The 25,647-nt window shown below is 43.8% G+C and overlaps 1 protein-coding gene across 2 annotated transcripts; it reads left to right on the top strand.

The window, feature by feature from the left end:
• The first annotated feature begins 1,059 nt into the window (after positions 1–1,059).
• On the top strand, positions 1,060–25,647 carry LOC121575404 (epiphycan). 2 transcript variants are annotated; one of them, XM_041888488.1, is made up of 7 exons: positions 1,060–1,226; positions 2,440–2,660; positions 2,894–3,065; positions 3,293–3,451; positions 16,284–16,486; positions 16,754–16,849; positions 25,024–25,647. In XM_041888488.1, exons 2-7 carry the CDS (start codon positions 2,448–2,450, stop codon positions 25,189–25,191), a joined length of 1,011 nt encoding a protein of 336 aa, XP_041744422.1. In that variant the 5' UTR covers positions 1,060–1,226; positions 2,440–2,447; the 3' UTR covers positions 25,192–25,647. The 2 variants fall into 2 exon arrangements, with proteins under 2 accessions (XP_041744422.1, XP_041744423.1); XM_041888489.1 differs by lacking the exon at positions 3,293–3,451.

Genomic DNA, 25,647 nt, shown 5'->3' on the forward strand with positions numbered 1-25,647 from the left:
CCCATCTATCAATAGGGGCCCTTCTTTGCGAGGCATTGGAAAACCTCCCTGGTCTTGAATCTGTGTTTGAAATTCACTGTTCGACTGAGGGACCTTACAGATAATTGTATGTGTTGGGTAAAAAGATGAGGTAGTCATTCAAAAATCATGTTAAACACTATTGTTGCACACAGAGTTAGTCCATGCAACTTATTATGTGACTTGTTAAGCCCATTTTTACTCCTGAAATTATTTGGGCTTGCCATAACAAAGGGGTTCAATACTTATTGACTGAAGACATTACATTTTCATTTGTAATTAATTTGTAAAAAAAATATAAAAACATAATTCCACTTCGACATTATGGGGTATTGTGTGTAGGCCAGTGGCACAAAATGTCAATTTAATCCATTTTAAATTCAGACTGTAACACAACAAAATGTTGAAAAAGTCAAGGGGTGTGAATACTTTCTGAAGACACTGTAACTGGTGCCTCGGATGAAATTCCCACGGGGGGCAAGTATAAAAAAAATAATAATAATATGTATTCACTAACTGTAAGTCGCTCTGGATAAGAGCGTCTGCTAAATGACTAAAATGTAAAATGTAATGAAATGCCTTGGATGTGGAGCTCCAGGTTAGATCCCAGCCGATTCCAGCCAAGGTAGGGCATCTCCCAATGCAAAATTAGTCCAAGAATCCTATTAAAACTCGAACCTTAACTCCCATGTGGTACCTTTTTTGTTGACGTAAGTTGGATAAAGATGGATAGAACCATTCTGGGAAGGTGAATGTTTTTGATTGTTCTAGAATTGTTCATATAAACCATATAATCACTGTGTTATTCCAACGTTACATTGTGCTGTAAGCTTGAGGAATCAGGCCTTCAAAAAGACTAGAGGAGGAGGGGTTTGGGAGAAGTAGGTATGTGAGCGTGTGTGTGTGCATGGGGGGAATTAGTAACAGCTGAGTACATGTTGACTTAAATGACCTTGCATTCCTTCAAACTCACCCTTTTCTCCCCCCTCCCATGTACCTCTCCTAATAATGACCCATTATTTTGGCCATGTCCCTCCCCAGCCAACTGGACAACAGGGGTCCATTCCTCCACTGGCTAACCCTGCTAGACCAGCACTCTAAAGGAGAAGACAGTAGAGGAGAGACGAGGAGAGGGGGATTAGTTAACCCTGCTAGACCAGCACTCTAAAGGAGAAGACGAAAAGGGGATTAGTTAACTTCTGACACTGGTAAGTTCTATTTCATGACTACTACACAGTGTATTTGGAAATTGGTTTTCTCTCTAAGCATACTCTTGTGCTGCTAAACCCCACTGCCACTAGAGAATGACTCAAGGGCCAATGGGGTTTGGTTTTATTAGGGGACTAATAGAGTAGACTACAATAAAACTGGTAATGTCAGTCGGTACACATCATCATAAAGGGGTGTAATGACACTTTTGTTAATGTCATGTCCCAGATTGTGATTTGGATATTTGTCTGATTGGCGACAACGTTACTGTTATTTTGCTGACTCATTACATACAATGTAATTCCTACATATGCACATGTTTAAGTCATTCAATTGACATCCATTGAAACTCATTCCTGATGTTTCTGTAGCTGTGGCTTGACTAGTACAATATCAGCACTCAGTATGTTGATAATATCGGTTATCTCAATCTATTCAATAGGTCATCAAATAATATATGACTTTTGGTGCTTAATCCTGTTATGTGTGTGACTTGTGTTAAGTTCTGTTGGCACCAGACAAACCCAAAGCCAGACTCACACACCCATGTCTGCTTACTGAGCAAACATTCCATCTGCATTCTTACCAACAAACTCAACAATACTCCCTTGGTTGCAAAGCAACAGGGATCCTAGATGTGACCCCTGGGCAACCTTAGGTCTGATCTGAGGTCAGATCTGAGGTGCAGAAACAAACACCAAAAACCTACAGGGTCCCATTCGGAGAACAGGGAAATGTGGAGAAGGCTGTACATCGTTTGAAATATCCAGAGTGGCATTTAATTTGCCCTTGGAGGTGATTGTGTCTGAGGCAGTGGACAGCTGGAGATGTGTGTGTGTCTGTGTCTGTGTGTGCGTGTGAACACAGACGTCTCCAGCTGTACTCAGGCTAGACAGGCCGGAGGCGGTAGGGAGAGGTGGACACTAGAGGTCAGGCAAACATTGGACTAATGACCTTGTTAAAATTACCATGCGGATGGGGTTTACTAACCAAAAAATCTACCAGGTTAATACCGCAGATTGTGACCATGCAGAATTCATACACAACCTTCGCTTTATCACAACTGATCATCCTCTGAGGTGACATGGTTGCGATATAAATTGGAACCAAGTGTTGTATTTGTAAGATGATTTGGTGCATTTTAGATGCTAGCATTAACCCTAACCAGAGGCTACTGAATTTAACCCTTTGACTGACAATCTCTTATCACAGGTAGTTCCATGTGTAGCCTGAGAATGGCGCTGCTGTGTGTGGTTGTGGCCTTTGCCCTGACTCTGCAAGGCCCCTGCCCCAGTGTGTGTGCCCCTCAGGGGGGGCCGGAGCCAGACGAACAGCCCTATGACCTGGATGAATTTGATATGAATGGAGAGACAGACTGGGAAAACCTGGACCTCAATGGAGAAAACTATGACTATGAAGACCTAGACCAAGAGGTGAGAAAGAGAGGAGGGGAGAGACTATCAGAGGGTGAGAAAGAAGAGGAAGGAACGAGAGAGGAGAGGCAAGATAAAGAGAGAAGAAAATTAAGAGTGGACAATAGGGGAGAGAGGAATGGGTGTGAGAGGGAAGGGAAGGAATGATGGGTGTGGAAGAAGGGAAAGGAGAAAGAGTGGCTGAGTGAGGTGAATTGGTCAATCTACTAATGTACTCTTCTCTGTGAGAGCAGATCGAGGTGGGGACGGTGGCCCCCCCTGCTCCTGAGACCCCTCCCCCGGCCAACGTGCCCCCTCCTGAGTATGAGGAGGAGGTGACCCTGCCCCCCAGGCCGATCCCTCCCCTGGCTCCAGTAACTCTGGACTTCAAAGGACCAGGCCTGTTTGGACCTGACACTGGCCTGGGTGAGCCATGTGTGAGTGTGTGTGTGTGTGTGTGCATGCGTGCACGAAATGTCATCTCTCTCTGTGCAGGTATACCTCCGTGTCTGCTGTGTGTATAATAATAATAATAATAATAATAATAATAATAATAATATATGCCATTTAGCAGACATTTTATCCAAAGTGACTTACAGTCATGCATGCATACCAGCGTGTGTGTGTGTAATGTTCTCTCTGTCTCTGTGCAGGTATGCCTACATGTTTGCTGTGTGTGTGCATCAGTGGAAGTGTGTATTGTGATGATGCTGACCTGGAGCAGATTCCTCCACTGCCTAAAGACACCACACATTTCTACGGGCGCTTCAACAGTATCAGACACGTCAAGAACACTGACTTCATCAACCTCAGTAAGATACATGCACACACACAGGCACGGAGGCATGCACACACACACACACACAAACACAAACACATTTACGCAGCCATGCACACATGCACACATTAAATTGTGCATAAGAGCATTTTTAAATTGTTAACCTCTAAGCCGTTGGGGTGGTGGGGGTGGGAGTTCTACTAAGCTAACATGGATTTGTTTTAAGATGGTCCTACCCAATGTTCTCTCTCATTTTTTCGGCACTGAACAAATTTCAGGTCTGCTGAGCGCAAACTTGAACATTGTGAAATTTCTGTTCAACTTCCCGCGGGTGTTTACTGTGAACACTGAGGATGTACCCGCTTTAAGTTACAGGTTTAATAGTGGCCAAGTCAGCTGCTGTGGCTATTTGATCATTATGTAGGCCTACCAGAGTGGCCTACCATCAAAAACAACGGATAAAAATGCATCCCCTAACATTTTAGCATAGAAATAGCTGTTCTATCATTCAGCCTACAGTAGCAGCAAATGTGTGGTGTTCAATGTAGGCCTACCATGAGACTTTTGAAAAAAAACATGCACGGCTTGATATTAACCTGTTTATCCACTTGTCCTTCAGACAAGGCGGTGACTGAAAATGTTGTGTTGTCTGATGCAAGAAACCACTTTACAAAATAAAAATCATTATTATTGCCATACCATTATTACAGAGAATCAGACAAATTATGTTACCCTCTGCCTATTGGCTACTTAGCTTATTTAAGACAGTCTCAAAATACAACACTGCCCCTTTAAGATATAAAAGCTGTTTACCAAAGATTTTGTGCTCTTGTAGGAAGCAACCACTCCTGCACTGTTGACTACAAATGAGCTATAACTGGGCTAATAACTCACTAAATAGCAAATAATATAAACAAATGTGCACAGGTGGCTACATGCAGCTCTCGCTTTGATCTCAAAACAAGTGCATCTACTCTCGACCGCTCATGCACAGATCCATACAGTGAGGGAAAAAAGTATTTGATCCCCTGCTGATTTTGTACATTTGCCAACTGACAAAGACATGATCAGTCTATAATTTTAATGGTAGGTTTATTTGAACAGTGAGAGACAGAATAACAACAAAACAAAAATGTTATAAATTGATTTGCATTTTAATGAGGGAAATAAGTATTTGACCACTCTGCAAAACATGACTTAGTACTTGGTGTCAAAACCCTTGTTGGCAATCACAGAGGTCAGACGTTTCTTGTAGTTGGCCACCAGGTTTGCACACATCTCAGGAGGGATTTTGTCCCACTCCTCTTTGCAGATCTTCTCCAAGTCATTAAGGTTTTGAGCCTGACGTTTGGCAACTCGAACCTTCAGATCCCTACACAGATTTTCTATGGGATTAAGGTCTGGAGACTGGCTAGGCTACTCCAGGACCTTAATGTGCTTCTTCTTGAGCCACTCCTTTGTTGCGTTGGCCGTGTGTTTTGGGTCATTGTCATGCTGGAATACCCATCCACGACCCATTTTCAATGCCCTGGCTGAGGGAAGGATTTGACGGTACATGGCCCCGTCCATCGTCCCTTTGATGCGGTGAAGTTGTCCTGTCCCCTTAGCATAAAAACACCCCCAAAGCATAATGTTTCCACCTCCATGTTTGACGGTGGGGATGGTGTTCTTGGGGTCATAGGCAGTATTCCTCCTCCTCCAAACACGGCGAGTTGAGTTGATGCCTAAGAGCTCCATTTTGGTCTCATCTGACCACAAAACTATCACCCAGTTCTCCTCTGAATCATTCAGATGTTCATTGGCAAACTTCAGACGGGCATGTATATGTGCTTTCTTGAGCAGGGGGACCTTGCGGGCACTGCAGGATTTCAGTCCTTCACGGCATAGTGTGTTACCAATTGTTTTCTTGGTGACTATTGTCCCAGCTGCCTTGAGATCATTGACAAGATCCTCCCGTGTAGTTCTGGGCTGATTCCTCACCGTTCTCATGATCATTGCAACTCCACGAGGTGAGATCTTGCATGGAGCCCCAGGCCGAGGGAGATTGACAGTTATTTTGTGTTTCTTCTATTTGCGAATAATCACACCAACTGTTGTGACCTTCTCACCAAGCTGCTTGGCGATGGTCTTGTAGCCCATTCCAGCCTTGTGTAGGTCTACAATCTTGTCCCTGACATTCTTGGAGAGCTCTTTGGTCTTGGCCATGGTGGAGAGTTTGGAATCTGATTGCTTCTGTGGACAGGTGTCTTTTATACAGGTAACAAATTGAGATTAGGAGCACTCCCTTTAAGAATGTGCTCCTAATTTACATTTACATTTACGTCATTTAGCAGACGCTCTTATCCAGAGCGACTTACAAATAGGTGCATTCACCTTATAGCCAGTGGGATAACCACTTTTGCAAATTTTTTATATATTTTTGTCTTTTTTCTTTAATATTTTATATATATATATTTTTTTTTTTTAAATTTGGGGGGGTGTGGGTTGGAGTAAAGGAGGGGGGGTAGAATGATTACTTTATCCTATCCCAGGTATTCCTTAAAGAGGTGGGGTTTCAAATGTCTCCGGAAGGTGGTGAGTGACTCCGCTGTCCTGGCGTCGTGAGGGAGCTTGTTCCACCATTGTGGTGCCAGAGCAGCGAACAGTTTTGACTGGGCTGAGCGGGAACTATGCTTCCGCAGAGGTAGGGGAGCCAGCAGGCCAGAGGTGGATGAACGCAGTGCCCTCGTTTGGGTGTAGGGACTGATCAGAGCCTGAAGGTACGGAGGTGCCGTTCACCTCACAACTCCGTAGGCAAGCACCATGGTCTTGTAGCAGATGCGAGCTTCAACTGGAAGCCAGTGGAGTGTGCGGAGGAGCGGGGTGACATGAGAGAACTTGGGAAGGTTGAACACCAGACGGGCTGCGGCATTCTGGATGAGTTGTAGGGGTTTAATGGCACAGGCAGGGAGCCCAGCCAACAGCGAGTTGCAGTAATCCTGACGGGAGATGACAAGTGCCTGGATTAGGACCTGTGCCGCTTCCTGTGTAAGGCAGGGTCGTACTCTCCGAATGTTGTAGAGCATGAACCTACAGGATCGGGTCACCGCCTTGATGTTAGCGGAGAACGACAGGGTGTTGTCCAGGGTCACGCCAAGGCTCTTCGCACTCTGGGAGGAGGACACAACGGAGTTGTCAACCGTGATGGCGAGATCATGAAACGGGCAGTCCTTCCCCGGGAGGAAGAGCAGCTCCGTCTTGCCGAGGTTCAGCTTGAGGTGGTGATCCGTCATCCATACTGATATGTCTGCCAGACATGCAGAGATGCGATTCGCCACCTGGTTATCAGAAGGGGAAAGGAGAAGATTAGTTGTGTGTCGTCAGCGTAGCAATGATAGGAGAGGCCATGTGAGGATATGACAGAGCCAAGTGACTTGGTGTATAGCGAGAATAGGAGAGGGCCTAGAACTGAGCCCTGGGGGACACCAGTGGTGACAGCACGTGGTGCGAAGACAGCTTCTCGCCACGCCACTTGGTAGGAGCGACCGGTCAGGTAGGACGCAATCCAAGAGTGAGCAGCGCCGGAGATGCCCAGCTCGGAGAGGGTGGAGAGGAGGATCTGATGGTTCACAGTATCAAAGGCAGCAGACAGGTCTAGAAGGACAAGAGCAGAGGAGAGAGAGTTAGCTTTAGCAGTGCGGAGTGCCTCTGTGACACAGAGAAGAGCAGTCTCAGTTGAATGACCAGTGTTGAAACCTGACTGGTTTGGATCAAGAAGGTCATTCTGAGAGAGATAGCAAGAGAGTTGGCTAAAGACGGCACGCTCAATAGTTTTGGAGAGAAAATAAAGAAGGGATACTGGTCTGTAGTTGTTGACATCAGAGGGATCGAGTGTTGGTTTTTTGAGAAGGGGTGCAACTCTCGCTCTCTTGAAGACGGAAGGGACATAGCCAGCGGTCAAGGATGAGTTGATCAGCGAGGTGAGGTAAGGGAGAAGGTCACCGGAGATGGTCTGGAGAAGAGAGGAGGGGATAGGGTCAAGCGGGCAGGTTGTTGGGCGGCCTGCCGTCACAAGTCGCAAGATTTTATCTGGAGAGAGGGGAGAAAGAAGTCAAAGCATAGGGTAAGGCAGTGTGAGCAGGACCAATAGTGTCATTTGACTTAACAACGAGGATCGGATGTCGTCAACCTTCTTTTCAAAATGGTTGACGAAGTCATCCACAGAGAGGGAGGAGGGGGGAGGGGGGAGGGGGGGATTCAGCAGGGAGGAGAATGTGGCAAAGAGCTTCCTAGGGTTAGAGGCGGATGCTTGGAATTTAGAGTGGTAGAAAGTGGCCTTAGCAGCAGAAACAGATGAAGAAAATGTAGAGAGGAGGGAGTGAAAAGATGCCAGGTCTGCAGGGAGTCTAGTTTTCTTCCATTTCCGCTCAGCTGCCCGGAGCTCTGTTCTGTGAGCTCGCAATGAGTCATCAAGCCACGGAGCTGGAGGGGAGGACCGAGCCGGCCGTGAGGATAGGGGACATAGAGAGTCAAAGGATGCAGAAAGGGAGGAGAGGAGGGTTGAGGAGGCAGAATCAGGAGATTGGAGGGAGAAGGATTGAGCAGAGGGAAGAGATGATAGGATGGAAGAGGAGAGAGTAGCGGGAGAGAGAGAGCGAAGGTTGCGACGGCGCATTACCATCTGTGTAGGGGCAGAGTGAGAAGTGTTGGAGGAGAGGGAGAGAGAAAAGGATACAAAGTAGTGGTCGGAGACTTGGAGGGGAGTTGCAGTGAGATTAGTAGATTACCTGTAGCTAGTAGATTACCTCAGCTCATTACCTGTATAAAAGACACCTGGGAGCCAGAAATCTTTCTGATTGAGAGGGGGTCAAATACTTATTTCCCTCATTAAATGCAAATCAATTTATACAATTTTTGACGTGTTTTTCTGGATTTTTTTGTAGTTATTCTGTCTCTCACTGTTCAAATAAACCTACCATTAAAATTATAGACTGATCATTTCTTTGTCAGTGGGCAAACGTACAAAATCAGCAGGGGATCAAATACTTTTTTCCCTCACTGTATATGGCAATGGTTATTTGCATATAGGCCAACTGCAGCTCTGATTGGTTATGGCGCACTGGTCTGTGTAGAGTAGATCCCTGAGTCCTGCATGTCAATGCAATAGAATCCTACTCCAATGCGCTCTGCCTACAAAAAAAGATATTGCACAGTTAGTTTTGCATACTAAGTCTTGCATAGTTCATTTTGTTTCGGTATGTTACATTGAAAGTGGCTAATATTTGGTTTATTTATGTTTTATTTTCCGTGAAAGCAGACTCCCGAAATAAACATCCAGCTTTCTAAAATAATATTGCAGCCTTCTACAAATTGACATCTAACCAGCCATATATTGATTATTCCAAGTTTCTGTGTGGTCTTTGTCTAATGTATGTTTACCCAATACATGTTTAACCAATACATGTTTAACCAGTACCATATTAGAATGTTCATACAGCCAGACTGCAAGCGCACGTCCTAAGAAATAAATGCTGAGCGAAATTTGTTTCCTACCACTTATTTTCTGCGATCTTGCATTTATATAGCAGCATCTTACATGACATATTCAGTGCCTTCGGAAAGTATTCAGACCCCTTGACTTTTCCCACATTTTTTAAACGTTACAGCCTTTTTCTAAAATGGATTAAATATAAAAAAATATCTGCGATCTACACACAATACCCCACAATGACAAAGTGAAAACAGGTTTTTAAATGTTTGCACATTTATTCCAAAAAAAAAACAGAAATACCTTATTTACATAAGTATTCAGACCCTTTGCTATGAGACTCGAAATTGAGCTCAGGTGCATCCTGTTTCCATTGATCATCCTTGAGATGTTTCTACAACTTGATTAGAGTCCACCTGTGGTAAATTCAATTGATTGGACATGATTTGGAAAGGCACACACCTGTCTATATAAGGTCCCACAGTTGACAGTGCATATCAGAGCAAAAACCAAGCCATGAGGTCGAAGGAATTGTCTGTAGAGCTCCGAGACAGGATTGTGTCGAGGCACAGATCTGGGGAAAAGTACCAAAAAATGTCCCCAAGCATTGAAGGTCCCCAAGAACACAGTGGCCTCCATCATTCTTAAATGGAAGAAGTTTGGAACCACCAAGACTCTTCCTAGAGCTGGCCGCCCGCAATCAAGGGAGAAGGGCCTTGGTCAGGGAGTTGACCAAGAACCCGATGGTCACTCTGGCAGAGCTCCAGAGTTCCTCTGTGGAGATGGGAGAACCTCCAAGAAGGACAGCCATCTCTGCAGCACTCCACCAATCAGGCCTTTATGGTAGAGTGGCCAGACGGAAGCAACTCCTCAGTAAAAGGCACATGACAGCCTCCTTGGAGTTTGCCAAAAGTCACCTAAAGACTCTCAGACCATGAGAAACAAGATTCTCTGGTCTGATGAAATCAAGATTGAACTCTTTGGCCTGAATGCCAAGCGTCACGTCTGGATGAAACCTGGCACCATCCCTACGGTGAAGCATGGTGGTGGCAGCATCATGCTGTGCGGATGTTTTTCAGCAGCAGGGACTGGGAGAATATTCAGGATCGAGGCAAAGATGAACGGAGCAAAGTACAGAGATCCTTGATGAAAACCTGCTCCAGAGCTCTCAGGACCTCAGACTGGGGCGAAGGTTCACCTTACAACAGGACAACGACCCTAAGCACACAGCCAAGACAACGCAGAAGTGGCTTCAGGACAAGTCTCTGAACGTCCTTGAGTGCAGTGGCGACCCATCATTCAGGGCAGGTGGGGCATAAAATAACAGGGGTTTGCCTGTTTAGCATGTTATTTTGGCATTAATACGTGTGACATATCAGTTTGCAAACAGTGTAAAAAATAAATATTCATTGAGTTAATAAAGCCGCATACAAAAATGCGTTCTTGAGTAAGGCAGCTCCAAAATGCAGGTGTTTCAGCCTAGCTCAGTACTTTCTGTGGTGGTGGTGGGGCAGCATGCGGAAAATACGGAGCGTAGGGTTTGGGAATGATCTCTAGTTGCGCCGTGATTGACTTAGTGTTCTGTCACTCATGGGGACACTACGTCACCGCCAAGTCTAAGGGTAGAGCTAGAAAATTCAAGCCCCTTGGGTGCTGCCATAGAGTTACATTAAAGTGCCCATCCAAGAAGGCTCAAGTTCATTTGCCACAGATAAAATGACGTCAAAGCACGTTATATCTAGCTTTGATTGGACTGATCATGTCAATGTCATACTTTCAAAATCTTAGCTAGCAGTCATCATCATGAATCAAGTCGACAATCTACTGGCAAATCCTTTTTAATTCTTGTCATATGAAGAGAAATAATGAAGAGAAATGAATGGCTAATCGGCCATTGGACATAAACATTACACAACAAGTTGGAAATGGCAAATTCAAAAATGAGGGGTTTGGAAGGAATCAGTGGCTAACTGCAAGCATTGCAAAGCAATCACTAGCCTGCTATTCAGCGTGTGGCTGTGTGGTCCCAAGTCTGGGATTAAGGGTCTCTTTTCCAAGCTTAAAATTATAAACATTCAACATTGGCCATGCTGTCAATGAAGCACGATTTGTGCCGAGCTCAAAACAACTGTTAACTCGAAATCTGACTTCAGTGAGTTCAAGACAACTGGGAACTCGGGAAAAAACGAGCTCAGACTGGGAAAATACGTTTTGAACGGTCATCAAACTCGGAAATGTAAATCGGGAACTCGGGCCTCTTTCATCATCATTCAATCTTGTTTTTTTCCGAGTTCCCAGTTGTCTTGAAAGCACCATAAATCCAGAGAATGCCAGACTTTGATGACAAAGTTTGATGACAAAATCTGCCCACGAAGGACCACCGTGCCACCTTCCTGTTCAAGTGAGCACAGCACAACAAGGTGAGTCCAAACATATATTGTATGCTGCTGCATAAATGATGTAATAAGCCAGGGAGATATGTATACTGTAGCTAAGAATGTAATACTAAGTGTATGTTGTGTAGTAAGCTGTTAGTAGCCCATGTGCCTCACCCTAATAATTTGGTATATTTTCCCCTCCCAATTTCACCTACTGTTCTGACTTGGTGGTGCACATGTAGCCTATAACCTGTTTTGGAGAAATGTAATCTTGTAAGAGCTTTCATTGTCTGCTTATATGCCCCCTTTATTTATCCTACGGTTCTGACTTGACGTACAGGGAGAACACTGTAAGAACATCCGCTTGTCGTCCCTTTAGTTTGTACATCTCAATTGTCAGTAGAAACCATATTTGTTTAAGCAAGTCAGCCATATCAGCTATGTTTTTTTTAAAGGCAGTAAATGAGGCTGAATGAACTGTTTTGCTGCCAGACAAGGCTCCGCTGATAGCAATGTGTAGCAGTGGTAAGGTGTTGGGACTGCTGTTGGGACTCTGCTGCTGCGACAGCTTTATGTAAGCCCTAACAGTTTGGTGGGCACCATTTGTCACCGTTATAGTGCGATTAATGTATTGTTTAGTGTTGTGTTGTGGCTTTGCTGGCATGCATCCCATAATTTTGTTTTTGGGCCCCACCAAGATTGACATGCTAAAATCACCGCTGTGTCACACCCTGATCTGTTTCACCTGTCTTGTGCTTGTCTCCACCCCCCACCAGGTGTCTCCCATTTTCACCATTATCCCCAGTGTATTTATACCTGCGTTTTCTGTTTGTCTGTTGCCAGTTCATCTTTTCTTGCCACGTCTTATCAGCGTGTTTTCCAGTCTCTCCAGTTTCTGTTTTCTAGTTCTCCCGGTACTGACCTTTCTGCCTGCCGTGACCCTGAGCCTGCCAGCCGTTCTGTACCTGCTTGATTCTGACCTGGTTTATGAAGTTCTGCCTCTCCTGACCATGAGCCTGTCTGCCGTCCTGTACCTGTCGGACTCTGTCCTGGTTACGAACCTCTGACTGTCCTCGACCTGCCCTTTGCCTGCCCCCCGTGTTATTTATAAATTATCTGAGAACTGAACCATCCGCTTCCTGTGTCTGCATCTGGGTCTTATCCTGAGTCGTGATAGTACGAATTGGCCATGACTGACCCAGCAGACTTAGACCAGCTCCGCAACGCTGTCTCCTTCCAAGGAGCCGCAATTGGAAGACATGAGGAGTTACTTCAAAACCTTATGGAAGGACTCCAGACCTTGGTGGGATGCCATGACCATAATTTCACTGTGTTGCTGAAGCAATTCTGCGGATTACCTACCAGTCAGCAAGCCACAACAGTAACCCACCAGACTTTCAGTTACCCCGCTACCAGTGGCGCTTCTTCCCAGCCTACCCCGCTTACCTCCTCCGGAGCACTACGCTGGAGATCCAGCGATAGCCCTATTTGGTAAAAGACCAAGTCCATATTATGGCAAGAACAGTTCAAATAAGCAAAGAGAAACGACAGTCCATCATTACTTTAAGACATGAAGGTAAGTCAATACGGAAAATCTCAAGAACTTTGAACGTTTCTTCAAGTGCAGTTGCAAAAACGATCAAGCGCTATGACGAACCTGGCTCTCATGAGGACCGCCACAGGAATGGAAGACCCAGAGTTACCACTGCTGCAGAGGATAAGTTCATTAGAGTTACCAGCCTCAAAAATTGCAGCCCAAATAAATGCTTCACAGAGTTAAAGTAACAGACACATCTCAGCACCAACTGTTCAAAGGGGACCGTGTGAATCAGGCCTTCATGGTCGAATTGATGCAAAGAAACAACTACTAAAGGACACAAATAAGAAGAAGAGACTTGCTTGGCCCAAGAAACACGAGCAATGGACATTAGACCGGTGGAAATTTGTCTGGAGTCCAAATTTGAGATTTTTGGTTCCAACCGCCGTGTCTTTGTGAGGCGCGGTGTGGATGAACGGACGATCTCCGCATGTGTATTTCCCTCCTGAAAGCATGGAGGAGGAGGTGTTATGGTATGGGGGTGCGTTGCTGGTGACACTGTGATTTATTTAGAATTCAAGGCACACTTAACCAGCATGGCTACCCCAGCATTCTGCAGCGATATGCCATCCCATCTGGTTTGGGCTTAGTGGGACTATCATTTGTTTTTCAACAGGACAATGACCCAACACACCTCCAGGCTGTGTAAGGCCTATTTTACCAAGAAGGAGAGTGATGGAGTGCTGCATCAGATGACCTGGCCTCCACAATCCCCTGACCTCAACCAAATTGAGATGGTTTGGGATGAGTCGGACCACAGAGTGAAGGAAAAGCTGCCAACAAGTGCTCATCATATGTGGGAACCATGTCAAGACTGTTGTAAAAGCATTCCATGTGAAGCTGGTTGAGAGAATGCCAAGAGTGTGCAAAGCTGTCAAGGCAAAGGGTGGCTATTTGAAGATTTTTTTATATCAAATATATTTTTATTTGTTTAACACTTTTTGGTTACTACATGATTCCATATGTGTTATTTCATAGTTTTGTTGTCTTCACTATTATTCTACAATGTAGAAAATAGTAAAAATAAAGAAAAACCCTTGAATGAGTAGGTGTTCTAAAACATTATACCGGTAGTGTATATACACATCTGGACATGTACATAGTGAACTCGTACAGATTGTAAATATGAAAATAGAATACAGTTTTAATTACTTGACCTACCGCTTCCATGTCAATATCAGACTGGGAAGAATTTACATTTGTGATCTCCTCCTGCAAGCGTAGCCAATTACGTTACACCTTATTGACATCTGACTTGAACCAATCAATTAGAATACATAAACATTGAATACATATCTCTGCAGTGGAAAGTGGAAACATAACCAGCCTTGTTACAGAAGCAACTTTGGATTGATTTAGGCAGGAAACTCCAAGTAAGTGTCAGGAATTTTCAAACATATAGTTGGGAGAGCTTATTTGCAGCAAAGGTAAAGGAATCAAAGCAAAAAAAAGGCAGTGAAAACAGGACAGACTACACAACTATTGATTCAACAGAGGCTTCAAAACAGCGATATGTGTGACATTATAGAATATTTTGTGAAGGAAATACTACCTGCAAATTTCTTAGCCAATGATCTCATCCACATTCAAAGTTTATGCTCTCAAAATTGCAGTCAGTGCAAGGATGCCATGTATAGCCAGGGTAAAAAACAAATAGTTGAAGTCATATTTCAGAAGTGTTAAGTTTTTTCTCTTCAACCCAATAAGTAGCACATATACAGTTGATTGTATTGCAATGACTGGAGTGGGTGGAGTAAGGAGTCACCAACACTCTGTATTAAACCCGTTGCCCAGCATAAGAGACCAATTTAAGTTTTGCTTTTATTGAGAAATTCCAAAAACATATTTTTGTATTTTATTACAAGTGTATTTTTTTAAATATAGCTTTCAACATACTAGTGTTTGTGTAAATGTTTAACATAAATAATTGATGATATGAATAACACAATATTACAAATAAAATATATCAAATTATCAATTTATTAAGGTGGTAGCAATGCTGTGAAAAACAGATGTACTGCACTAGAGCAGAGTTTACCAAACTCGGTCCTGAATGGGCAAGACAAAACATTTAAGTGCCTTTGAACGGGGTATCGTAGCAGATGCCAGGCGTACCGTTTTTTGTCAAGAACTTCAACACTGCTGGGTTTTTCACACTCAACAGTTCCCGTGTGTATCAAGAATGGTCTACCACCCAAAGGACATCCAGCCAACTTGACACAACTGTGGGAAGCATTGGAGTCAACATGGGCCAGCATCCCTGTGGATGGTTTCGACACCTTGTAGAGTCCATGCCCTGACGAACTGAGGGAATAATAGGTGTTCCTAATGTTTTGTATACTCAGTGTACGCTCAAGGAATCTGAGGAGCAACTTCATACAATACTGTACAAAAATACAATTATTGACAGCTCAAATCTTATCACACAAAATCAGCTATTGGCCTGACATGGACCTGTCATTCATAGCCAGCACATGCTCCTTCACCAAAAGAGCTCCCCACACAGGGTCCACGATCAACTTGCCGACTAAACCCAAAGACACACCAAGATCCTCAAATACAGCCTCAACTAACCAGTGAACTGCAAACGATCACTGTACAAATAGTACAGACAAGCAGCGTTGTGAAAAGGGGGGGGGGTTTACTAAACTATATGGAATTGTTTTAAGAAGGTCATCAAGGCCCTCAAACTCAACTCTGGACCTTTTAGCCAGTTTTTTCATTGTTCCCCTCTAATCAGGGACTGATTTAGAACTGGGACACCAGGTGTGTGCAATTAATTATCAGGTAGAACAGAAAACCAGCAGGCTCCGGACCTGGTAGGGTAAGAGCTGAGTACCCCTGCTGTAGGCTATCTTTTGCCATGTGCTCATGTGTAGAATGGGAACACTGGTTAATCTTGGAAAAAGTTATATTTTGAAATAGAGCTCATCTCTTCACGTTTGAGAGTTATTTGGCAATGGTAAGTATTTTGGAAACCTCATCATCTGATCTTTCTGATACTATATATAGAAATCAAATATATAGAAATCAAAACTTCTTACCTGCATGTGACTCTGTAAGAGGATTTGAAAAAGTCACCTTTTGTCACTAAGGGAAAATAATGTCCTCATAAAACTGCTTATAACACAGATTCTGTTCGTTATATCGAAATTTTAACATACATGTGTTAATTAGACTTATTTAGGAAAATGCAAGGGGGGGGGGGGCATGTGTGTGGGGGGCATAATGCAAGTAATGCAAAAGCAACTGAAAGTAATCCGTTTATGTTACGGAGTTTGGGGAATCCAAAAATTATGTTACTGATTACAATTTTGAACAGGTAACTAGTAACTGTAACAGATTACATTTAGAAAGTAACCTACCCAACACTGTGTGTGATACAGTATATGTTCACCTCACCCCCCTGGTCTGTGCATTCCAGACAAGCTGAAGAGCATCGACCTCACAGGGAACCAGATCTCTGGGGTGGATGAAGATGCGTTCCGCCTCCTGCCACAGCTCCAGAACATCCTATTGGCTGATAACAACCTGCAGGCGCTGCCAGAGCTCCCGCCCACCCTCAGATACATCGATGTGCGCAACAACAGACTGATCAGCAATGGACTACACACAGAGGGGTTCAAGGTGCACACACACACATACGTACACACATACACGCAAGCGCGCACACACACACACACTAGCTATAATTGTGATGAATTATTTGAAGTAAATGCCAGAAGGCATTCCTTGTTACCACATAATTGAACAGTAAATAGTTCAATGAGTTCAAAAAGTACTTGAAGCAGGACCGTAGGATACAGCCTCTCTGGATTGAATAGAGATGGAGCTACCTCTGGTGGCTTTTATTGATTTTTCACATTGTTGTTTTATTCCATCTGGCCTAAACAGGAGATGAGCCTGCTAGAGTTCCTGTATCTGTCTGATAACAAGCTGGACTACATCCCCGTCCCACTACCTGAGAGCCTCAGAGTACTACACCTACAGGTATCAACACGCATGTACAGCCATGGTCAAAAGTTTTTTTGAGAATGACACAAGTATTGGTCTTCACAAAGTTCGCTGCTTCAGTGTTATGATATATTTTTGTCAGATGTTACTATGGTATACTGAAGTATAATTACAAACATTCCATAAGTGTCAAAGGCTTTTATTGACAATTACATTAAGTTTATGCAAAGAGTCAATATATGCAGTGCTGACCCTTCTTTTTCAAGACCTCTGCAATCCGCCCTGGCATGCTGACAATTAACTTCTGAGCCACATCCTGACTGATGGCAGCCCATTCTTGCATAATCAATGCTTGGAGTTTGTCAGAATTTGTGGAGTTTTGTTTGTCCACCCGCCTCTTGAGGATCGACCACAAGTTCTCAATGGGATTAAGGTCTGGGGAGTTTCCTGGCCATGGACCCAAAATGTCGATGTTTTGTTCACCGAGCCACTTAGTTATCACATTTGCCTTATGGCAAGGTGCTCCATCATGATGGAAAAGGCATTGGTCGTCACCAAACTGTTCTTGGATGGTTGGGAGAAGTTGCTCTCGGAGGATGTGTTGGTACCATTCTTTATTCATGGCTGTGTTCTTAGGCAAAATTGTGAGTGAGCCCACTCCCTTGGCTGAGAAGCAACCCCATACATGAATGGTCTCAGGATGCTTTACTGTTGGCATGATACAGGACTGATGGTAGCACTCACCTTGTCTTCTCCAGACAATATGTTTTCCAGATGCCCCAAAAAATTGGAAAGGGGATTCATCAGAGAAAATGACTTTACCCCAGTCCTCAGCAGTCCAATCCCTGTACCTTTTGCAGAATATCAGTCTGTCCCTGATGTTTTTCCTGGAGAGAAGTGGCTTATTTGCTGCCCTTCTTCACACCAGGCCATCCTCCAAAAGTCTTCGCCTCACTGTGCATGCAGATGCTCTCACACCTGCCTGCTGCCTTTCCTGAGCAAGCTCTGCACTGGTGGTGCCCCTATCCTGCAGCTGAATCAACTTTAGGAGATGGTCCTGGCGCTTGCTGGACTTTCTTGGGTGCCCTGACGCCTTCTTCACAACAATTGAACCTCTCTCCTTGAAGTTCTTGATGATCCAATAAATGGTTGATTTAGGTGCAATCTTACTAGCAGCAATATCCTTGCCTGTGAAGCCCTTTTTGTGCAACGCAAATGAAGGCACGTGTTTCCTTGCAGGTAACCATGGTTAACAGTGGAAGAACAATGATTTCAAGCACCACCATCCTTTTAAAGCTTCCAGTCTGTTATTCTAACTCAATCAGCATGACAGAGTGATCTCCAGCCTTGTCCTCGTCAACACTCTCACCTGTGTTAACGAGAGATCACTGACATGATGGCAGCTGGTCCTTTTGTGGCAGGGCTGAAATGCAGTGGAAATTTTTTTGGGGGATTAAGTTCATTTTCATGGCAAAGAGGGACTTTGCAATTAATCTGATCACTCTTCATGACATTCTGGAGTATATGCAAATTGCCATCATCAAAACTGAGGCAGCAGACTTTGTGCAAATTAGTATTTGTGTCATTCTCAAAACTTTGGACCACGACTGTACACACACCCCTAATACACCTCACACACACCACTCATACACCTCACACAACGCTCATACTCCTCATACACCTCACTCACACCCCTCATACAGCTCACACACACACACCGCTCACACACCCCTCATACACTCCTCATGCATCTCACACACACCGCTCATACACCCCACACACAAAATACTACAGGTTACTATAGAATACTATAGCATTCTGTAATAAACTGTACAGTACCTTGCAAAAGTATTCATCCCCCTTGGCGTTTTTTCCTATTTTGTTGCATTACAACCTGTAATTTAAATGGATTTTTATTTGGATTTTATGTAATGGACTTACACAAAATAGTCCAAATTGGTGAAGTGAAATGAAAAAATAACTTGCTTCAAAAAAGTCTAAAAAATAAATAATGGAAAATTGGTGCGTGCATATGTATTAACCCCTTTTGCTATGAAGTGCCTAAATAAGATCTGGTGCAACCAATTACCTTCAGAAGTCACATAATTAGTTAAATAAAGTCCACCTGTGTGCAATCTAAGTGTCACATGATCTCAGTATATATACACCTGTTCTGAAAGGCCCAAGAGTCTGCAAAACCACTAAGCAAGGGGCACCACCAAGCAAGCGGCACCATAAAGACCAAGGAGCTCTCCAAACAGGTCAGGGACAAAGTTGTGGAGAAGTACAGATCAGGGTTGGGTTCTTTAAATATATCAGAAACTTTGAACATCCCACGGAGCACATTAAATCCATTATTAAAAAATGGAAATAATATGGCACCACAACAAACCTGCCAAGAGAGGGCCGCCCACCAAAACTCACGGACCAGGCAAGGAGGGCATTAGTCAGAGAGGCAACAAAGAGACCAAAGATAACCCTGAAGGAGCTGCAAAGCTCCACAGTGGAGATTGGAGTATCTGTCCATAGGACCACTTTAAGCCGTACACTCCACAGAGCTGGGCTTTATGGAAGAGTGGCCAGAAAAAAGACATTGCTTCAAGAAAAAAATAAGCAAACATGTTTGGTGTTCGCCAAAAGGCATGTGGGAGACTCACTAAACATATGGAAGAAGGTACTCTGGTCAGATGAGACTAAAATTGAGCTTTTTGGCATCAAGGAAAACGCTATGTCTGGCGCAAACTCAACACCTCTCATCACCCCGAGAACACCATCTCGGAGTGATGGCAGCATCATGCTGTGGGGATGTTTTTCATTGGCAGGGACTGGGAAACTGGTCAGAATTGAAGGAATGATGGATGGCGCTAAATACAGGGAAATTATTGAGGGAAACCTGTTTCAGTCTTCCAGAGATTTGAGACTGGGACGGAGGTTCACCTTCCAGCAGGACAATGACCCTAAACATACTGCTATAGCAACACTTTAGTGGTTTAAGGGGAAACATATAATTGTCTTGGAATTGACTAGTCAAAGCCCAGACCTCAATCCAATTGAGAATCTGTGGTATGATTTAAAGATAGCTGTACACCAGCGGAACCCATCCAACTTGAAGGAGCTAGAGCAGTTTTGCCTTGAAGAATTGGCAAAAATCCCAGTGGCTAGATGTGCCAAGCTTATAGAGACATACCCCAAGAGACTTGCAGCTGTAATTGCTGCAAAAGGTGGCTCTACAAAGTATTGACATTGGGGGGATGAATAGTTATGCACGCTCAAGTTTTCTGTTTTTTTGTCTTATTTCTTGTTTGTTTCACAAGAAAAAATATTTTGCATCTTCAAAGTGGAAGGCATGTTGTGTAAATCAAATGATACAAACCCCCCCCAAAAAATTCCAGGTTGTAAGGCAACAAAATAGGAAAAATGCCAAGGGGGGTGAATACTTTCGCAAGCCACTGTAGTATACTTTAAAATCATATACTACACTCTGTAGTATCCCTCAATCAAGTAGTGCTTACTATATCATTTTGAAGTATACTGTAGAATACTATACTACACACTGTATTGATATGCTAATATTACATTAGCATATTCCCTGCCCATTCCCCTTCCCATATCCCAATTTGTGCCACCCTTGAGTGAGAAACATACATGCCAAGTATAGACTATATCTTCTGTGTTGCAAGCAACATAGCAAACATTAAAGTCACAGAAAACCCCCAGGTGCTGGATCAGCTGGTGGAGAGGCTGGAGAATGTCCTCATCCAGGCCCGGGAGGATACCATCTCTCTAACCACCATCAGGCCACCAAAGCAACAACTCCCACACCTCCTCCACCTTATCCAAAGAAAATTAAGGAGAGAATAAATCAAGACCAGATCCCCCCCCACACCAAAACAGAAATAAGTCGGCTCCAGAACCACATCAAATAACAACTTACCCTGCACCACCAGAATAAATGGACCGCATTCTACAAACAGCTTGACAAAGACTCCAACCCACGCATCTTCTGGCAGAAAATAAAGAGTCTTAATAGAAACACAAAGAACAACACAATTCCGACACTAAGGTCCCAGGGTCAACCCATAGAGAATAACTAAGAAAAGGCCATACTGTTAAAACAAAAAAACAATGACCCCAACTTTGACTCAGAATGGGAAAAAAATGGTGGATAGAGACATACGAAAAGCAACACCACTCACCTGGCTCCAGCAGACCACCAACTCATCCATGCTGTAACAATCCCAAAACCCCCACTAACCTTTCAACCGACACTTACCTTTCCCCCGGCACCAGCAGATCAGCCACTCATCCGAGCTGTAACAGTCACAGAAATCAGGACTCACCTAAAGAAAATGAAAAGAAAAGCACCTGGGGAAGGCAACATTGACACCATACTACAAAAACAAGCACCTGATGAATACCTGCACTTTCTCTCCAACCTCTTCACCTCGTCTCACCCACGGCAAATTCCCTCAACCCTGAAAAACAGCAGTCGTCACCATGATCCACAAACCTGGCAAAGACCCACAGAATGTTTCAAGCTATCGACCAATCATTCTCCTCAGCCATGTGGGAAACTATTTGAAAGTGTACTCACCGCCAGAATAAATTGCGATGTAGAAGACAGAGGCCTTCTTGGAGTACACCAGGCAGACTTCCAAAGAAACAAATCAACAACAGACAATATTTTAAGACAATCAGAGAACATTTAAAGAAAATTTGAAAAAATTGCTGTTTTCATTGCCATAGAAAGGCATTAGATAAAATGTGGCACAATGGACTGCACCACAGACTAGCAGAAGACAACCTCCAAGCTTCCTCCATAACCGCCAAATCAAAGTCAAGGTCTCCACAGCTATCTCTCCACCATTCACTCCAGAAGCTGGAGTCCCTCAAGGTGCAGTCCTCAGGCGACTTCTACATCTACATAATCTACATCCAAGACATTTGCTACCCCCCACCCTCTGTTGGACAGGTATCACAATTTGCAGACGACTTATGCTACTGGACCAGTTCTTAGTGTCCACAAATAGCCTCCAGAAAAATCAACAAGTGCATAGAACAGATAGAAAAGTGGTGAAATGAGTGGCGAGTGAAACTAAACTCTCAAACACAGTGCATTCTATTCACCAGAAACACAAACCTCAAACCAAAGAAACCCATAACCCTCAAAAGTGTTACATTTAAGAGCAACATGTTGTGGACGACTCACTTCCACTTTGTGGAAGGAAACACGGAGCACCACCGGAAACCATTTTAAAAGTATATTTTAGCTACATCAGATCACTCTTCGAGTACTGGATCACAGTCTCCACACCACAAATGAACCGACTGCAAAGAATCCAACTGTGAGAGACGGAATCTAAAACAAAAATCCAGAAAATCACATTGTATGATTTTTAAGTAATTAATTTGCATTTTATTGCATGACATAAGTATTTGATACATCAGAAAAGCAGAACTTAATATTTGGTACAGAAACCTTTGTTTGCAATTACAGAGATCATACGTTTCCTGTAGGTCTTGACCAGGTTTGCACACACTGCAGCAGGGATTTTGGCCCACTCCTCCATACAGACCTTCTCCAGAACCTTCAGGTTTCGGGGCTGTCGCTGGGCAATACGGACTTTCAGCTCCCTCCAAAGATGTTCTATTGGGTTCAGGTCTGGAGACTGGCTAGGCCACTCCAGGACCTTGAGATGCTTCTTACAGAGCCACTCCTTAGTTGCCCTGGCTGTGTGTTTCGGGTCGTTGTCATGCTGGAAGACCCAGCCACGAACCATCTTCAATGCTCTTACTGAGGGAAGGAGGTTGTTGGCCAAGATCTCGCGATACATGGCCCCATCCATCCTCCCCTCAATACGGTGCAGTCGTCCTGTCCCCTTTGCAGAAAAGCATCCCCAAAGAATGACGTTTCCACCTCCATGCTTCACGGTTGGGATGGTGTTCTTGGGGTTGTACTCATCCTTCTTCTTCCTCCAAACATGGCGAGTGGAGTTTAGACCAAAAAGCTATATTTTTGTCTTATCAGACCACATGACCTTCTCCCATTCCTCCTCTGGATCATCCAGATGGTCATTGGCAAACTTCAGATGGGCCTGGACATGCGCTGGCTTGAGCAGGGGGACCTTGCGTGCGCTGCAGGATTTTAATCCATGACGGCGTAGTGTGTTACTAATGGTTTTCTTTGAGACTGTGGTCCCAGCTCTCTTCAGGTCATTGACCAGGTCCTGCCGTGTAGTTCTGGGCTGATCCCTCACCTTCCTCATGATCATTGATGCCCCACGAGGTGAGATCTTGGATGGAGCCCCAGACCGAGGGTGATTGACCGTCATCTTGAACTTCTTCCATTTTCTAATAATTGCACCAACAGTTGTTGCCTTCTCACCAAGCTGCTTGCCTATTGTCCTGTAGCCCATCCCAACCTTGTACAGGTCTACAATTTTATCCCTGATGTCCTTACACAGCTCTCCGGTCTTGGCCATTGTGGAGAGGTTGGAGTCTGTTTGATTGAGTGTGTGGACAGGTGTCTTTTATACAGGTAATGAGTTCAAAGAGGTGCAGTTAATACAGGTAATGAGTGGAGAACAGGAGGGCTTCTTAAAGAAAAACTAACAGGTCTGTGAGAGCCGGAATTCTTACTGGTTGGTAGGTGATCAAATACTTATGTCATGCAATAAAATGCAAATGAATTACTTATTAATCATACAATGTGATTTTCTGGATTTTTGTTTTAGATTCCGTCTCTCACAGTTGAAGTGTACATATGATAAAAAATGACAGACCTCTACATGCTTTGTAAGTAGGAAAACCTGCAAAATCGGCAGTGTATCAAATACTTGTTCTCCCCACTGTACCTAATTTATAAACACAACATAATTTCAATTAACATGAAACCTATCCCCTACCCCCTCTCCTTACCCTAATCTGGGTCCGTATCCTCCCCCTCCCCTCCCTCTTACTAAACATTACTGACTACTGGCATCTACTAACAGTTTTTTACACTTGTTTTTTTCTAAACTCCTTTACTATTTTAACTACTCTCCCACTAACTACGTTTCACTCATCACATTGGCACTCTTCTTTCCTTTAATTTTTTAAAAATCTCATCTAAGATTGTTTTAAAAGTTCTCACTTCTTATTGTTGTTATCTTTTAGTTTATTAAAGTTTGTTTTTATTAAAATCATGTTGGGGAATAAGTTAGCCGATTGCGTTTTGATCCTTGACCCACGTATTTGTCCAGTAGGTTACCTCATGGAGAAAGCCCAAATAATATAGTAAAGAAATAAGATAAAAGGCTATAGTAAATACTACAGCATACTGTCCTACAGTATACTGCAGTAATGTCTGCAAAAATACTACTGTAAATACTACAGTAATGTCTGCAAAAAACACCACAATAAACACTACAGTATACATGTCATATCCGTTAAAACATTACATTAAATACTACAGTATTTACTATAGTGTTTTTGTGCAAAAACTGCTCAAACACTACAGTGAATACTATAGTATAGAAATATAGTAATACTACTACATTATACGTAAATATTTTTTCCTGTGGGACTCCCCACACTCAGCACAACAAGATTAGCATACACATTGCTGCAGACACTGTCTCAAACCTAGTTTTCTTTGAGGGCTGAAAATAGAGGAGACTAACTTTTCACCCCCACAGCTCTACTCCAATCCTCAGGCTCTCCCCCATATTGTTTCAGACCCAGTATAACCTGGTTTCTCGAATTCCCACTAAATGGCCTGCAAAGTCATAATCATTTCTGAAAACAAAAATTAGCTTTTTGGTCTTAATTTACGGTTAGGGTTAGGCAGGCATAAGGTTAACAGTGTGGTTAAGGTTTGGGTTAGAGTTAGGTTTAAAATCTACATTTAACAAGATAAATTGTAGAACTAGAAGGAGCTTCCGACTTTGCAACCTGGCCAGATAGTGACGACCTAGTTTCTCTCTCCTCCCCTATGCAGTCAATGGATTCATAACTAGCATAGAGTCAAATTAGAGCAATGACAGGATGAGAGAACGACTCTCCAGATTCAATGGTGTCTGTGAATTAATCTAATGACATCTGCCATCATGTCTCTGCTTAATCCAGTTTAATTACCTCATCATAGTAACACACAACCCCCCCCGCTCTCTGTTTGTCCGTCTGTCTGTCTCTCTCTGTCTCACTCTCTCCCCCTCTCCTCTCCCCACCAGAACAACAACATCCAGAATCTTCACGTGGACACATTCTGTAACAGCCACGACCGTAACTACATACGACGCTCCCTGGAGGACATCAGGCTGGATGGAAACCCTGTCAACATCAACCTGTACGCCTCCTCCTACATCTGCCTGCCTCGCATGCCTATCGGGAGCCACTGAGTGGGGCATTGAGGTGGCATGGAGGGAGGAATGGAGTAGCTCTGCAGAGAGGGAGGCAGGGAGGGGGTCTGCAAAGAGGGAGAGAGAGGTGAGGGAGGGAGGAAGGGGAAAGAGAAAGTATTCATTTTATAAAGCAATTCAAAGACAGAGAAGAGTGTGAGGGGTGGGGAAAGGAAGGATGGGAAGTGGGAGTTGTTCATTATATTCTGGTTCGCTATCTCTTTAACATTAGCTGCTATCTCAATCCTGACACCAGTAAGAGGCTGTCTTGACTGAACGATTCATTGGCAGATGGCCCGATAAATGAGGGTCTGTTTGCTTGTACCTGACTGTATCGACTGTCTGTCTGTCTGCCTGTCTGACTGCTACTTTTGCCACTGAAACATGTGTGTCGCCTCACAATGAGATTTTCATTCTCAATTATAGGTTGCCCATAATAAAAACAACTGTGATTCA

Source organism: Coregonus clupeaformis, chromosome 10, assembly GCF_020615455.1.
Source record: "Coregonus clupeaformis isolate EN_2021a chromosome 10, ASM2061545v1, whole genome shotgun sequence".
Classification (NCBI taxonomy): Eukaryota; Metazoa; Chordata; class Actinopteri; order Salmoniformes; family Salmonidae; genus Coregonus; species Coregonus clupeaformis.

What these genes read in the sequence shown, in the direction of transcription:
- LOC121575404 (XM_041888488.1), top strand. Translation starts at nt 2,448, where the DNA reads ATGTGTAGCCTGAGAATGGCGCTGCTGTGTGTGGTTGTGGCCTTTGCC. An exon ending in ATGAAGACCTAGACCAAGAG is followed by an intron (nt 2,661 to 2,893) that starts GTGAGAAAGAGA and finishes CTGTGAGAGCAG; the next exon opens with ATCGAGGTGGGGACGGTGGC. An exon ending in TACACACAGAGGGGTTCAAG is followed by an intron (nt 16,487 to 16,753) that starts GTGCACACACAC and finishes TGGCCTAAACAG; the next exon opens with GAGATGAGCCTGCTAGAGTT.